Below are 14,708 nucleotides of genomic sequence, written 5' to 3'. Positions count from 1 at the left end.
GCGGACTATTTGTTCTAGGAGATACAGCGGATTAACTTCCGTCTTTGTCATTTGATTTTATCACCCCAAACGACGCGTGACCTTGAAGAAATTATCTGAGGTCATGGTCAATAAGCAAATATGAAAATCTAAGTGCTATGGAACATAATCTAATTAACAGGCACCCACCTAAAACTGAAATGATGCGTTCTTTCCAGATTCTAATTTGATCAGCCAACTCAGAGGTTTGTTTTTATGAAGTCGATGACATTTATCTTTACACACACACGCGTATATATAAACATGCAATTAAAAAAATGTTCTGTGGGTACATGTACGGATTCTCAATTACGGCATTCATGCAATTACAAACTTGAGGGACATCTAATACTAATCAAGAAAGCATGATAACGAACTTAGTCTGCAGCAAAGCCAAGTCAAGAAAAATATTGGTGATTGGTGGAAAATGAAGATCAAACCAATTTTATTCAATGAGTGTTATCTTGTTTGGTATCGGATAAGGTCGCCGAGAAATCATCCGTTTCCAAAGGGCGAACACTGACAATTCCCTCAAAATCAAACAACATCGATACCAAAACTACCCCAAGAATGGTGATAACTTTTCGTACATATTCGGAAAAAGACCTGGTAGACTTATTCAGTATCGTGCCTCATGATATGGTCACACTACAAAACGAAGCTGATTTCAGACTCACCACGTTTCGGACGAGCTTTCTTGACGTCTGTATTGGAAGACGTCGGTGACGTCGCCGTCGTCTCTTCTGTAGAAGGAGAAATCGAAAAAAAGTTAAATAAAGGCAGATAAATGTTATACAATGTGGAAGGGTTAAAAGTTTGGTTCTGTTAGTGTAAGGGAGACAGTGAATTGGGCAAGAGAAAAGGACTTTCACTGCAAATATGAGATGTACTTGAAGTTGATGCGCTATCCGTCCGCAAAAGACCACCGCGTTCTCGTTCTGGTATCAAAATCTTAACCTCTCTATTGACATGGGGTGATATGAATAAAGACTAGCAAATGCTTTTACTCCAGTTTTGTACAGGAAGGCCTAGTGTAAATGTACATGGAGATTTAGATAAAAGCATTTGCTAGTCATTATTCATATCACCCATTGGTGAGGGTCAGAACGTCACATCGTTGGCAGAGAGATTATTGTGAACTGAGAGAGATTATCTATATATTGGTGTCCGACAGCCGTGTCGTCGACATTTTCTCTCGCTTAACCTTTCCCATCTGTGCACTACGGTGGCCCATTAGGGACATCATGTTTTTTTTTAGATTCAAATACGATTTTTTTTTCTCGAATTTTCTCCACGGAATTAAGTATTTTCTCCACGGAATTAAGTATTTTCTCCACGGAAATAAATACTTTTCTCCACGGAAATAACATTTATCTCCACGGAATTAAGTATTTTCTCCACGGAAATAAATACTTTTCTCCACGGAAATAACATTTATCTCCACGGAAATAACATTTATCTCCACGGAAATAAATACTTTTCTCCACGGAAATAAATACTTTTCTCCACGGAAATAACATTTATCTCCACGGAAATAAATACTTTTCTCCACGGAATTAAGTATTTTCTCCGCGGAAATAACATTTATCTCCACGGAAATAAATACTTTTCTCCACGGAATTAAGTATTTTCTCCGCGGAAATAACATTTATCTCCACGGAAATAAATACTTTTCTCCACGGAAATAACATTTATCTCCACGGAAATAACATTTATCTCCACGGAAATAAATACTTTTCTCCACGGAAATAAATACTTTTCTCCACGGAAATAACATTTATCTCCACGGAAATAACATTTATCTCCACGGAAATAAATACTTTTCTCCACGGAAATAAATATTTTTCTCCACGGAAATAACATTTATCTCCACGGAAATAAATACTTTTCTCCACGGAAATAAATACTTTTCTCCACGGAAATAACATTTATCTCCACGGAAATAAATACTTTTCTCCACGGAAATAAATACTTTTCTCCACGGAAATAACATTTATCTCCACGGAAATAACATTTATCTCCACGGAAATAAATACTTTTCTCCACGGAAATAAATACTTTTCTCCACGGAATTAAGTATTTTCTCCGCGGAAATAACATTTATCTCCACGGAAATAAATACTTTTCTCCACGGAATTAAGTATTTTCTCCGCGGAAATAACATTTATCTCCACGGAAATAAATACTTTTCTCCACGGAATTAAGTATTTTCTCCGCGGAAATAACATTTATCTCCACGGAAATAAATACTTTTCTCCACGGAATTAAGTATTTTCTCCGCGGAAATAACATTTATCTCCACGGAAATAAATACTTTTCTCCACGGAATTAAGTATTTTCTCCGCGGAAATAACATTTATCTCCACGGAAATAAATACTTTTCTCCACGGAATTAAGTATTTTCTCCGCGGAAATAACATTTATCTCCACGGAAATAAATACTTTTCTCCACGGAATTAAGTATTTTCTCCGCGGAAATAAATAATTGATTCCGCTGATATGATTGGTCCTGCATTTTAGAGGACGAGGTCAAGGTGAAACTATTAACCCTTAAACCCCAACCTTGCGGTAGGCTCGGGAACCAAGCTGTACAGGCGCTGCCCGCTGGAACACGAGGCCGCTTGTCAATCCCGTTTGACATTGTCAGATCTGACTATACGTGTATAGTGTTGGCATGAAGACTGTGGAAGATGTAAGTAACACGATGATTGTCAGATTTGATACGTTTTGAATCATAAAAATGCAGTTGGTAGCATCTTTGTAGAGTGGCCTAGTATCAGTGAAGAAAACGGTACGTGGAGACCCACTGCCGATGTTATGTATAGCTAGCTATCGCGCGCAGTAGCTAGCTATACATAACATCGGCAGTGGGTCTCCACGTACCGTTTTCTTCACTGATACTAGGCCACTCTACAAAGATGCTACCAACTGCATTTTTATGATTCAAAACGTATCAAATCTGACAATCATCGTGTTACTTACATCTTCCACAGTCTTCATGCCAACACTATACACGTATAGTCAGATCTGACAATGTCAAACGGGATTGACAAGCGGCCTCGTGTTCCAGCGGGCAGCGCCTGTACAGCTTGGTTCCCGAGCCTACCGCAAGGTTGGGGTTTAAGGGTTAATAGTTTCACCTTGACCTCGTCCTCTAAAATGCAGGACCAATCATATCAGCGGAATCAATTATTTATTTCCGCGGAGAAAATACTTAATTCCGTGGAGAAAAGTATTTATTTCCGTGGAGATAAATGTTATTTCCGCGGAGAAAATACTTAATTCCGTGGAGAAAAGTATTTATTTCCGTGGAGAAAAGTATTTATTTCCGTGGAGATAAATGTTATTTCCGTGGAGATAAATGTTATTTCCGTGGAGAAAAGTATTTATTTCCGTGGAGAAAAGTATTTATTTCCGTGGAGATAAATGTTATTTCCGTGGAGAAAAGTATTTATTTCCGTGGAGAAAAGTATTTATTTCCGTGGAGATAAATGTTATTTCCGTGGAGAAAATACTTAATTCCGTGGAGAAAATACTTAATTCCGTGGAGAAAATTCGAGAAAAAAAAATCGTATTTGAATCTAAAAAAAAACATGATGTCCCTAATGGGCCACCGTAGTGCACAGAGTACAACACAAATTGATTTCTGTTCCCTTAACGTGATAGCCCCATAACAGTAAGATAACCCATGAATGAAAACCATGCACTATCTTAAAAACCATTTAAGAACACAATGCAATGGATCTGCGGACCCAGACTCAACCAATTATCAAAACGATCATTACTATACGTTAATAAGGGTAGATCTAAAGCGTAAACTCTGAAAGGAGGCAGTAAGCCGGGCTCGCGTGCAATGGGGCAATTGACCATTGTGTCAGGTTATCGATCTCGAAGACAGTTAAAAGAACAACGATGTGAAATGACAGTGTATTCTTCTTGAATCGACATCTGGCAAGTCAGGCCATTTGCTCATAACTTAAGGTAAAGATTACCGGTAGAAAAACAGTTCGATTTAGAAAATAGTTCGATTTTTATAATCATGTTGACTTTAGCAAGTTTCTAGAAAATGCTTTTTGTTGTCTGTAATTGGATTTCTGAACGAAAGTTGAAGTCAGTGCATTTTCTCAGTGACTAGCAATAGCATGCGGGAAAGCAGAACTCTAGATAAAGCATCTACTGTCAGTAGCCCTAGCTTGGTGAGCCTACCCATCACCTCTCCAACCCTAACCACTGGTAACGAGTTACCATTCAACCTTTCGCCCTCCAGCCCCGGGTCATGAGTAACCATTGCAATGATTGCTTACTCGATCAAGAGCTATTTTCACATACCTGCAAACATACGTTCATCATTTCAATGAATTTAGAGGCAAGTAACGCCCCTGGCACATTATTACATTGATTGCCAGTTGTAATATCTGGCATGACTTCACCCATAGTGAATTTCCATTGCATTGAGCTGATCTGCCAGAGTTTCATTCGGGAAAATCAGGTTAACCCCTTTCCCTTCTGGGGTATTGGTTTGGTGAGGTAAGGTAACGTTAGGTGCCCCAAAATGATCAAAACTGTCAAGTTGATTAATACATTGTCGACCTACAGACCAAAAAAATTGCATGGAAATGAAACCTGGCCGCACTCTTTTTCTAAGTAAAAAATCTTACAAGAAACGTTCACTTTTTGTTAGTGTTGTTTGGTAGCACTGATTGTCGCTTATATCACATATCACAAGCTGGCCGCAAGATGTGGATGACGTTGTTACACTGCATACTTTGCTTCTAACACTATACTGCACTGTATGACACACGCAACCGAAGAACCCTCCAAGTCAACCAGAAATACGATCACACCCAGTATTTTTTCTCATTTCCACCATCATGGGTGGGTCCCCGGTCTCCGACTAAACGCAATATAGTCTCATACCTTCCACCCTCCCTTGACGAGTGCGGTTAGGAAGCGACACTGCTTCAAGATGCGGCTGGATAATTAGAAGCTACGCCGTATTGATTACCAGTTATTTAGCTTCTTTGTTTTACGCGGTAGGTTGGTAATTGGAGGAGGGGAAGTTGCGGCGGCGACTACGGCAAGAACGGAATATGTCATGTTACAAGTCACGCTAGATGTGATGCTGCTAGCGCCGAACCCAACCCAATCCCGTATTACTGGCAGTCGTACCTCCACATCTTTATTCGTCTAGCAAATTTTAAGCTAGAATCCATTACCAGACGCCAAAAAACCGGTATCCTCTCACCACCGAGCTTCACACCAACGGCTCATACGACCCCACCAACATTTGATACTCCCACTCGAGGCAAATTTTGAAATTACGCCAAACGATGCCATGATATTCTTGATATGACTTGCCGCTTTCTGGTCGTTTTTCCCAATCAATAGATTTCTACAGACTCTGATAAATTTAAGGCAGTATAAGTTACTCTGTGGTAGTTAATGGCAAGCATAATGAGGCTCTTAGACAACAGACGACGCCTTTCTGTACAGTTTCATAAAGTCTCATCACGATAAACATGATGAGAAATGCCCCATGCGTTCGATCAAAACACGATGCTCACTGGCAATGAAATAAATCGCTCTGCCCCCCCCCCCCCCTGCATTGGAAGTAAAGGTAGGGAAACGACAGTTTAGGAGTGAACGGATGGATGTCACTGCTAGCCTGGCGACTATTTCAATCGCTTACTAACTTGCTGGTGTTGACACCGAAAAAGCAACACATGGACACATTCGTCACAGCAAGGAAACGGAGAACTCGCCGCAAGGAATTATCACGAGTGTTTCGGGTTGGTAGACTTTGTTTAAGAAAGTTCCCATCTGTTGTCTGGAAAGTACACACCTTTCTCTCAACAAGCAGAAGATCCTTAAGTAATGTTGTACCGTTCCCCATTCTCTTACTGTATATTTTTGGCGTTAATTGTCGATATTGTTTGTGTGTTGTGAAGCAAACGAGTTTTCACTATCAGAGAAAATGTGGGAATTGTGCCTCGGCGAATACAAACAAGGGCATGAAATACAAAAGCCAAATCATAAACAATTGTCATCTAAATCGACAGAACCTGCTATAGTACAAATACAACGTGAGATATCTCTTTGTTGTCAGATGTTGTGATCTAATATTTGGTCGAGAACACAAAACAGCACCAGCCGAAGGAGTTAATCTAAAAAAGTCCCACTTTCCTCGCCTAATCCGCAACCGAAATCAAATCACTGCGCCACGTTCTCCAATCTAAATCTTGCCATGTACACACTGCCTGTGTCTATATGTCATCACACAGCCACCGAGGAATTTTCAATCTTTGCAGCACCAAAATGAGATTGCACAATGAATTAGCGTAGACAACGTCTAGAAGACCGTCTCAATTAAAAGCGAATAAATTCACTTTCGCCGCGTCCCAGCCCCCCATTAGCGGCGAAGAATTCTCTGTCGGTTCAACGCTGGTGCTTTCGGTTGTTATACTGAAGCTACGTATGCAATAGTCTTTCCGCAAAATCTTTGACACATTTTGTTTTCGGGTTTTATCGTCTGTTTCTCCATCAAATAAAAAAGGGAAAAAAGGAAAAAAGTGAACCTGATCTTCTAGAAGGGCCAATTTATTCATTCAATTGCAACACCAATATTTTCGACACAGCCGGTAGCCTGCAGATTCCCTTTCTGTCAACGCCGTCAACGTTTTAATTTTGTTTGGCGGTTGATCCTGGTAATTGCAGGAGATAGCGGTTACAGCGTTACGGGGATCAGCGCGGTAAGCGGCAAGTGTACAGATTGTCATTAACCCCTATTGGATTGGGGAAAATTGGGATGTCTCTAGTCCTTCGCTAAGCTTGGAATGTTGTATTGAGAAGGACGCTTGGGATTGTGAAGGATGCCATGTGGTCGCCAAGAAGAATCTGGTTCCAAAGAATGGAAAACCACAAACACACCATTCCCTGATATCATGGAACAAAAGAAGAATTGTAGAAATTCGTGTAATCATCGGATATCACAAGTCATGAATACAAATTTTCAAGAAATGACCTAGTTAATCATTGGTGGAATTTTACAATTGGGCGGATTAGGAACAATGTGGTTTGGTTGCTACTTCAGGCCTTCTGGCCAAGTTTGAGAAATTTCACGGTTTTCTTAATCGGGCAGAAATATCAAGGTTAAAACTGTGTAGATTTTACCTCTAGGTTGTAGAAATCAAGGCCAGCCATATGAACAATTTTCCACTAGTTTGAGAGGTTGTTTTTCCCTTTACGCTGTGTTCATTGACCCAAAATGGCGAACTGACAGTATACCCAGCCAGGCGAACGAATTTCTGTCATTTTGGTTGAGCGGTTGGTGTAAATTACGACGAGTGAAGTCTAGTGTGCGAATGATAATATTATGTTTGGTGTGGATAGAGTAGAAGTTAGCATTATTCGGGCAATGAAAATAAACTGCGCTTTGAGGATGGTACTTTTCGTACCTGCTATGTACCAGACGTACCTTTGATTCTAAGCCAATCGAACTGTTTGTTTTCGCTTTTTCTTTGATATATGTTTTCTGGGGTATTCGGTGCAATAGAAATACATACGTTAAACTCAACAGCCCAGAAAGATGACATGCGCTCGAAAAATGACGTCATGTCGGCCATCTTGGCCATCTTGGTTAGTTCTAATCAGCCGTCGGAAAAGGCAAGCGTACTTCTATTTTGGGTCTGTTTTCAAGATGATCAGGTACAGACGACAAAACCAAAATGCCCTTTAACAGAACTCAATCTCACAGACGTAGGCTATTATTATCACAAGCCAAGCATAGGGGTGTAAAGCTGCACTAGGATATACTTTGTAAGAATTTGTGGGAATTGTTTCTCGAAATGTGTTTGGCTATAATAGCACCTTAACCTAACTTCCGGCGTGGGAATCCTATCCGAATGTTACTCAATTCTGAAATTTATTGAATAAGATTCAGAAACCTTAAATCCGGACAGAGGTTTCCATGCCCAGATCTTCGGAACACTGCGGAGATGAGGCTTCTAAAATGTGGAATTACACTATAACCCATGGAACGAGCTCTGCATGGAGCTAAGCCGAGAAATACTCGATCACATTGAGCGATATGGCTAAAATGGCGGGGAGAGTAATTCAAAACAACTCTCCTACTGTGCCGGCTTTTCGGTAGATATTTACTGCTGAAACTCAACCGGTCTTTAGTCTTATCGCTAACAGACCTGTAACAGCTTGCAAAATGCGAAACACTCGCGACAAATCCCAGGCTAACTCATTTCAAAGGCTGATACGGCAGAGGTTGGTTTTAGTTACTTCAAGTTCGGCTCATGTGCCGGCCAAATTGGCTCTCTTGTCAAGGAGGCAGGAAATTTCGTTCGAGTTACACAAACAAATCTTCTGGATAATTTAAGCTTAATTGAGTGGTAATTGTGAAAGACATGCATACTTTTTAACTGTACATTTCACAATGCGTTTAACTGCCACGATAATGGGAGAAAATTAACGAAAATTTAGTAGGAGGCGCTCGACTGGAGCAAATTAACTGAAAAACAAACATGGAGGTATCATTTCGTAAAATTTGAAGCCGAAGTGTCACTACTTGTTACTTGTGGCAGTCACTTTGCTAACTGGTTACAGTAAAATAGAAGTTTAAGTTGCAACACATATTTGCATTCCATGTAGTTTCTGCATGTATCCCATTGTTCCCAAACAACACAATTCATTTCAATTGCCTTGCAATTTGCAGTGCTCCATTTCTTTGACGAAAAATGAATTGTAAAGAAACGCTTTCAAAAGCTCCAGACGTACATTTTCTGCACTGACAGCACCTGTATTTACAGCAATTCAGGGCACCAACTGAGAACTGAACAGTGTGGTATTCCAATGTTGCACACATGTTTACGTCATCATTGCATAGAAAAATATCTCAGTTGCAGACACATTTTTATTACACCTCTAACTTTTTTTTCTAATGGGAAAGATAATTTGTAAGGTTCCCATTTCGAATGAGGATTTGCCATTACCGTTAGTGTGTCAGTGCTATAAAAACACAAGTTTATCATAATGGTGGTCATGGTGTTATGCTTGCATTATCTAAAGATACAATAACTACAACATGAGCTGAAATGGCCCAAGAAATAAGGAATTATCACTGCACTTAAATTTGACATGACCATATGGAAAAACTTTTGCTGTATTCTGTTGGCACATTTGCCATTTTTTCAACATTTCATTTCTGCTTCCTGAATTTTTTTATCCAAAAGCACCAGATTTAAGGGTTAATTGTAACGAATTCTTCTCTTTGCACCTGTGTGATTGTGTCGTGAAAGATAAACTTGCTACTTATAGCGTATTATTGGATGTAATTAGCGATCCATCTATCGGATTCTTCTTTTAAATACTGGATGACTCTTGATCCGATTGTGGTGGAACGAGTCGCCGGATTTACATAAGGTGTTGAAATGGCATGCAGGATAACTGAGACAGATCGAAGAAGGGACATCTCAAAAGTAAAGGTTCCTAAGGAATGATACCAGAAATGTGTTTATGTACATGGAGTTTGGAGTAGAATGCATACAAACACAATTACACTATATTCATTTGTATAAGGTCAGTCGACATCATGATAAACATCTGTACAAGAATGCACTAGCTTGGTCAGAGCCCTTACCCCGATATGTTATCATAACTACCGCTAATGTTGTTACTCATCAGACCAATTTATCTGAGTAGAAAGATCACGATGAAAAATCATGATGAATAGTTGCCGCTGACCTCATATCTTGAGTCAAGAGAGTATATACATGTACGCATTTCTTTGCAAGATTTACACGCAATGTACAGCAGCTCAGTGCAGAAGCTATACATCACCCAACACCTTTCACTTCTACCGTTATTTTTATCATCGCATCAATTACTGTCTGTCCGCCCATGAGCTAATAGGGGCACAGTCACATGGAGGTGACACTTGGCAGTGGTGAGAATTAAAGAAGAAGGGTTTAACCTATAGAAGCCAGCGATATCAGAGAAGTTGAGTTTACCTGATATATTTTTGGCTGCACATAGCAGGAGTTCATGAATCAATAGGCAAGGAAGATACGTTCGTCGATATTTTTGAAGCAGTTACAAACTTAATGTTACTTTTTATAAGATTGATCTTAAAATTTTTGAATGTTTTTTGCTAACACAACACTTTTGAAAGGCTACATGTATAATAAGAGTTTGCAGCATATGCAGAAGGCAGTTTATTTCACTGTCTAATTTGGTCGAAACTGCATTGTGTTTCACTCGCTCGGCGAGTCCTGTCCTGTCCTATCATCACCATGTTGGTGCAGATGGCGAACTTGTACAAAAGTCAAGTCAAAACAAGATGTCGTCAAATTTCCTTCACAATAGCCACGATACTCAGAAGCTATATAATTCAAGCTAGGGTATCATTATTTTCGACCACATTGTATTTCATTATCATAGCAAATAGTAATGTAAAATTCTGTCGGACCGCTTTTGCAAAGCCCCTCGGACCCCCTGTCTGGGTCCTTGGCAGCCAGTGCATGCCCATATTCAATATATCTCCAACTAAACCACTTTATCAACATCTGAATGCGGTAGAATTTTAGATTTCTGGTGACAATTGGTAGACAACAGCTTTAGCCAAGTGGTGTGAACGTGGCCTGGGGGCAGTACCTCCCATCACCCATTTTATGGTTAATACACTGTTGTCATGCACGCGGTTTTTGCGTGCATTTACTGGACATAAAGTCACAATGTAAGATGTTGATATCACATTTTGATGTGAGAATCTTGGTTGGAAAGCTTAAAGTCTGAAATGTTGAACGTAGAAACCATTCCAGAAAGTCAGATCGCTTACTTGGCGCTGGGCTAACGCCGTGTTGACGCCTCCATCTGCCACAAAAGAGGGCCCAGGCCGTCTCTGTTAAATCCACATTCAAAAAAATGTATGTTTTGGAAACGATGACACAAAACTTTTGAAGTCCTCACATACAGGTCCAGGTCCAAGCCAAGGCCGGATGGGGATTAAACGAATTTTCATATTTTCACAAGAGGATGGGGGTTATGAGGACAGAAAGGGACAAAATTAAAGGTCGGGGTATCAAAAGGGCCCGATGCTGGTAGATTATCCCGAGTGCTTCAGAGGGGAAGGGTGCAAGGGTTACTACTCCGACAACGGCTATGAATACTAGCACTTGAGCGGGGTAACGGGGTATTCAGGTTGCGGGAAGAGGGCAGTAACGGGATGCTACTACCCTTCTTTGTGTTTGGGCACATCTCAAGACGCTTATATAAATTTTGCGCAGGATTGGCACCGTTTAAGACATGACTGAATAAACCAAAATATGGGTGATTCGTTCCCTGAATGGTCTCTCCCAATGTAGCGCCTAACGTAATTAAAAACGGTGCTTAAACTTTTGACTGGGGAAGAAATCTGATGTTTAGGTGGTTTGATGGGTGATGGAGCGGCTGGTGGGCGGGGGTGGTCCACTCCAAATCTAGCTTGGATATGCACGATGGCTAGGTCCCGTCCGTGCATGGCTCCTATGCATCACAGAAACGATACACAGTCATACCTAAGCTCAAAATCTTGTAAAATCTGCTTGGATATCCATGCAGTTCCTGATTGCCTAAAGTTTGCTTTCAGCAGTGTTATGCATGCAGAGACCAAATGAAAGAAGAAATTTGACCATTGTTGAACAGCAGTTGTGAGGTCTTTCCTCAACCCAAGACAAACTTCAATTCATATCGGAATAGGCTCGAGTTTGTCCCACAATGTATCTATCTCATCTATGTTTCCGATACTACATCTTCGCCCCTGCAATCAGGACACCACAGCACAGCAGCGGGGAAAGTAATCTATTGCCGATGTTAATTACGCCGGTCATCGTTCCCAAGCCTCAAATTAGCGCTCTGATAATCTGCCGAGATTTCTTCATCGTTCGGAAATGAAGATCACACCAGATACGATAGCGAGGAACTGGGTTGATGTCACTCCAGTTGGCCGTAGTCTTTATAGGACATGTACTCTTGAAGCGGGATTGGTGAGGTATGGGTTTCGAATCGGCCGTGCATTGCTACGCATAAGCATTTTTCAGTGTATCGTAAAACACTTCTTTCTCGTATCATATTATTTGTATTGTTGTTTTTTCTTCGGTACGATATAGGCTATTATTTTCAGATTCCTTTGAAATTTTGCCAGCATATGTAATGTGTTTAATGACTTCATCTATGTAAATGAACGGGAAGGCCTACCACGACTTTATTGATTCCTTGTAATAATTATAGCATCGTCAGCTGTAAGATTGCAAATATTAGTCTCAATGGATGAGAATCGATATAGTTTTTAATAGATCTACCAATTTAATAACCGATGGTGTGAATGTACATGGAATGTGCTATGTTAGCGTAGCGTGCATTTTGTGAATGTTTTAGGTCAATGGTTTTTCTTTTGCCCTGGGGAATGAGTACACCAAAATGCACGTCTGCAACCAAAGTGTACATTTGACTGCAAGTAGTATTGAAGTGCGACCAAACTATGTTTTCAACTGTGAACTGTAAACGTGTTCAAATTGTCTCAGGTCACGTGAGACCCTGGCGCCAGGCTCACCAAACATGAATTTCCTCTGCAACCAGAGTAACAGCAAAACAGGTTACAATGAAGATATGCCAGTCTTTCACACACCACGCTTTGCTAATCGCGATGTTCACCCCTTTTCTGAGATTTTTGACCATGACACGAATCGGTATCATTGTGGGTTCCCAAAGGGTCAAAGGAACTGATACTCGGTATTTAAACAACGATGACAAGGCATCTTTGCACACATTAAAAACCATAGTGATCCTTTAATTCGCCATGAATGAATTTAGGACACTTTTTGATTGTGCAAAATGATTCTTAAGATGTTAGCTGTCAAGACCGATGCAGGTCGAAGAGTTTGGTAGGCCGCAACATGATGTACGTTCTGGAAGATTTCGTTGACCTGTGATGCACTATAGTTAAAATAGTTTCATGGTTTATGCGCTGTACTCTGACCAAGTGTAGATTATATTAATCCGTACTTGCCATGACGAGTAAAGACATATGAAGTTTTCCTTATCCGGGATACGGCAACAATATTTGGAGAGCAAATATTTAAGGTTTTATCCGGGAAGTGTTGGCAGTCATGTCAAAAGTGTTACCACCGCTATATACCAAAGCTTACTCAAATGACCCGGCCCTGCACATTCAAGAAAAAAGGAAGGCTGACGAGGAGAGCATCACCCACTAAGAGGAATAGATAGGACTTCGACCTACCTTTGGCTGGCATGGGTGTGTCTTCAGGTGAACCAAGTGAGGCCGTAATTTTGGCAGGATTCCTCCGACGTTTTGACGGTAGATTGGCAAGCCTCTTGGCGCTGTATATATCCTACGTTTAGCACCTTGTGTTTCGACCTAAGAAGGTCGAGTTGAATTCTGAGTGAATGTAAAATTCAGTCAGAATCTGAAAATATATAATTGAGAGACGGTTAGAAATTGTAAAACGAACTTTGGTGTCTGGCCCATTTGTTTACAGATGTACGTATGACATTGGAACCTGATGAATCTGTTTTTTGTATGTTGCTGAAAAATTTAAGTAACTGTACCTGTACCCCCTAAATTTTTCGAACGTCTCGCCGTGTTATCGCTGTCCTCTAGCACGAATGTCCAAATTAAGGCTGTGGCCTACCGAGATACAGCGATAGTAGGAAGGTGTGACAATCAATGGAAACATCATGATGGTTAGCTGCACATGTGAATCGCCGTACACCTGCATCTAAACATTGGATAAAAATCTCCTCTATCATCATGGGAAAGAGTTGGGGTTTTGTCGTGTGTGCTCATGGTACGTTGAAAACACCAGATGATGACAGTAAAACAAATGTCGTGGTTTAAAATGTTACTTTTTTAATAAATACGAGGTGAAATTCAAAATGTTTGATCAAAACGATTAGAATAACCTTTTTTTAACTTGATGAAAGATTAAGCCAAATGACCGTGTTTTGATATTTGCCAAGTTAGAAGACAAATTTGTAGACATTGTGTTCACATGTATCGCAGATAGCTATTCGTAAATATGATGAATAATTGAAAATTTTCTTCAAATATTTTAACTGCCGGCCTAAAGATGTTTACTTACAAATAACAAATCTTGTGTTATCTGTAGCAATGCAGTGGTGAAATTGCCGTCATCACGCCGCGAGTTTCAATCTCAAATTGACATCAATTTGCACCGTCCTAATTAAATCTTTAATCATGGTGGAGCGACCATTGGGACAATGTGCAAATCTCGGAGACTCATAATATCAATGTTTCTATTAGATTTGTGCAATGGTTTCGCAGGAGTTTGATCTATAACCGCGTCAGATGGTCGGAGTCGCGGGGAAGCCACCGGTGCTTCCGGCGATACGGGATGAGGGAGCTCAAAAGAGACAGTCATGGAGCTAACTGGCTCCGAAGTGTTGGAGGGGAGACACAAGGTGTAAATTGTGGGGGGAAATTAGTGTGTCTAATGATGTTTGGGTGAGACTGCCAGTCATGCCGCCTGGTGCTCTTGGCGATGTTGAAATGAGCTGAGAGTGAGTGGGTGGACAAGCAATTTATGCAACGATGAAGAAATAGAAGACGCTTTAGCGGGTATCAGAGTGAAGGTGCAAATGACAAGAGAGAAACAGCCGAGCCCAAA

At 40.5% G+C, this 14,708-nt stretch overlaps 1 protein-coding gene across 11 annotated transcripts in view; it reads right to left on the bottom strand.

Annotated features, from left to right (window-relative positions):
• Positions 1-14,708, bottom strand: part of LOC135492361 (paired box protein Pax-6-like) — a 129,794-nt gene that overhangs the window by 59,247 nt on the left and 55,839 nt on the right. For all 11 annotated transcript variants that reach the window (XM_064778779.1, XM_064778788.1, XM_064778790.1 and 8 more), the window contains 2 exons: positions 13,301-13,487; positions 696-761 (listed from right to left, as the gene is read on the bottom strand). In XM_064778779.1, coding sequence (XP_064634849.1) covers positions 696-761; positions 13,301-13,313 — 79 coding nt within the window. In that variant the 5' untranslated portion in view covers positions 13,314-13,487. The remainder of the gene's footprint in view (positions 1-695; positions 762-13,300; positions 13,488-14,708) is intronic.

This window comes from Lineus longissimus, chromosome 8, assembly GCF_910592395.1.
Source record: "Lineus longissimus chromosome 8, tnLinLong1.2, whole genome shotgun sequence".
Taxonomy (NCBI): Eukaryota; Metazoa; Nemertea; class Pilidiophora; order Heteronemertea; family Lineidae; genus Lineus; species Lineus longissimus.
The sequence above is the reverse complement of the archived record's forward strand: the minus strand, read 5'-3'. Positions and strand labels throughout refer to the sequence as shown.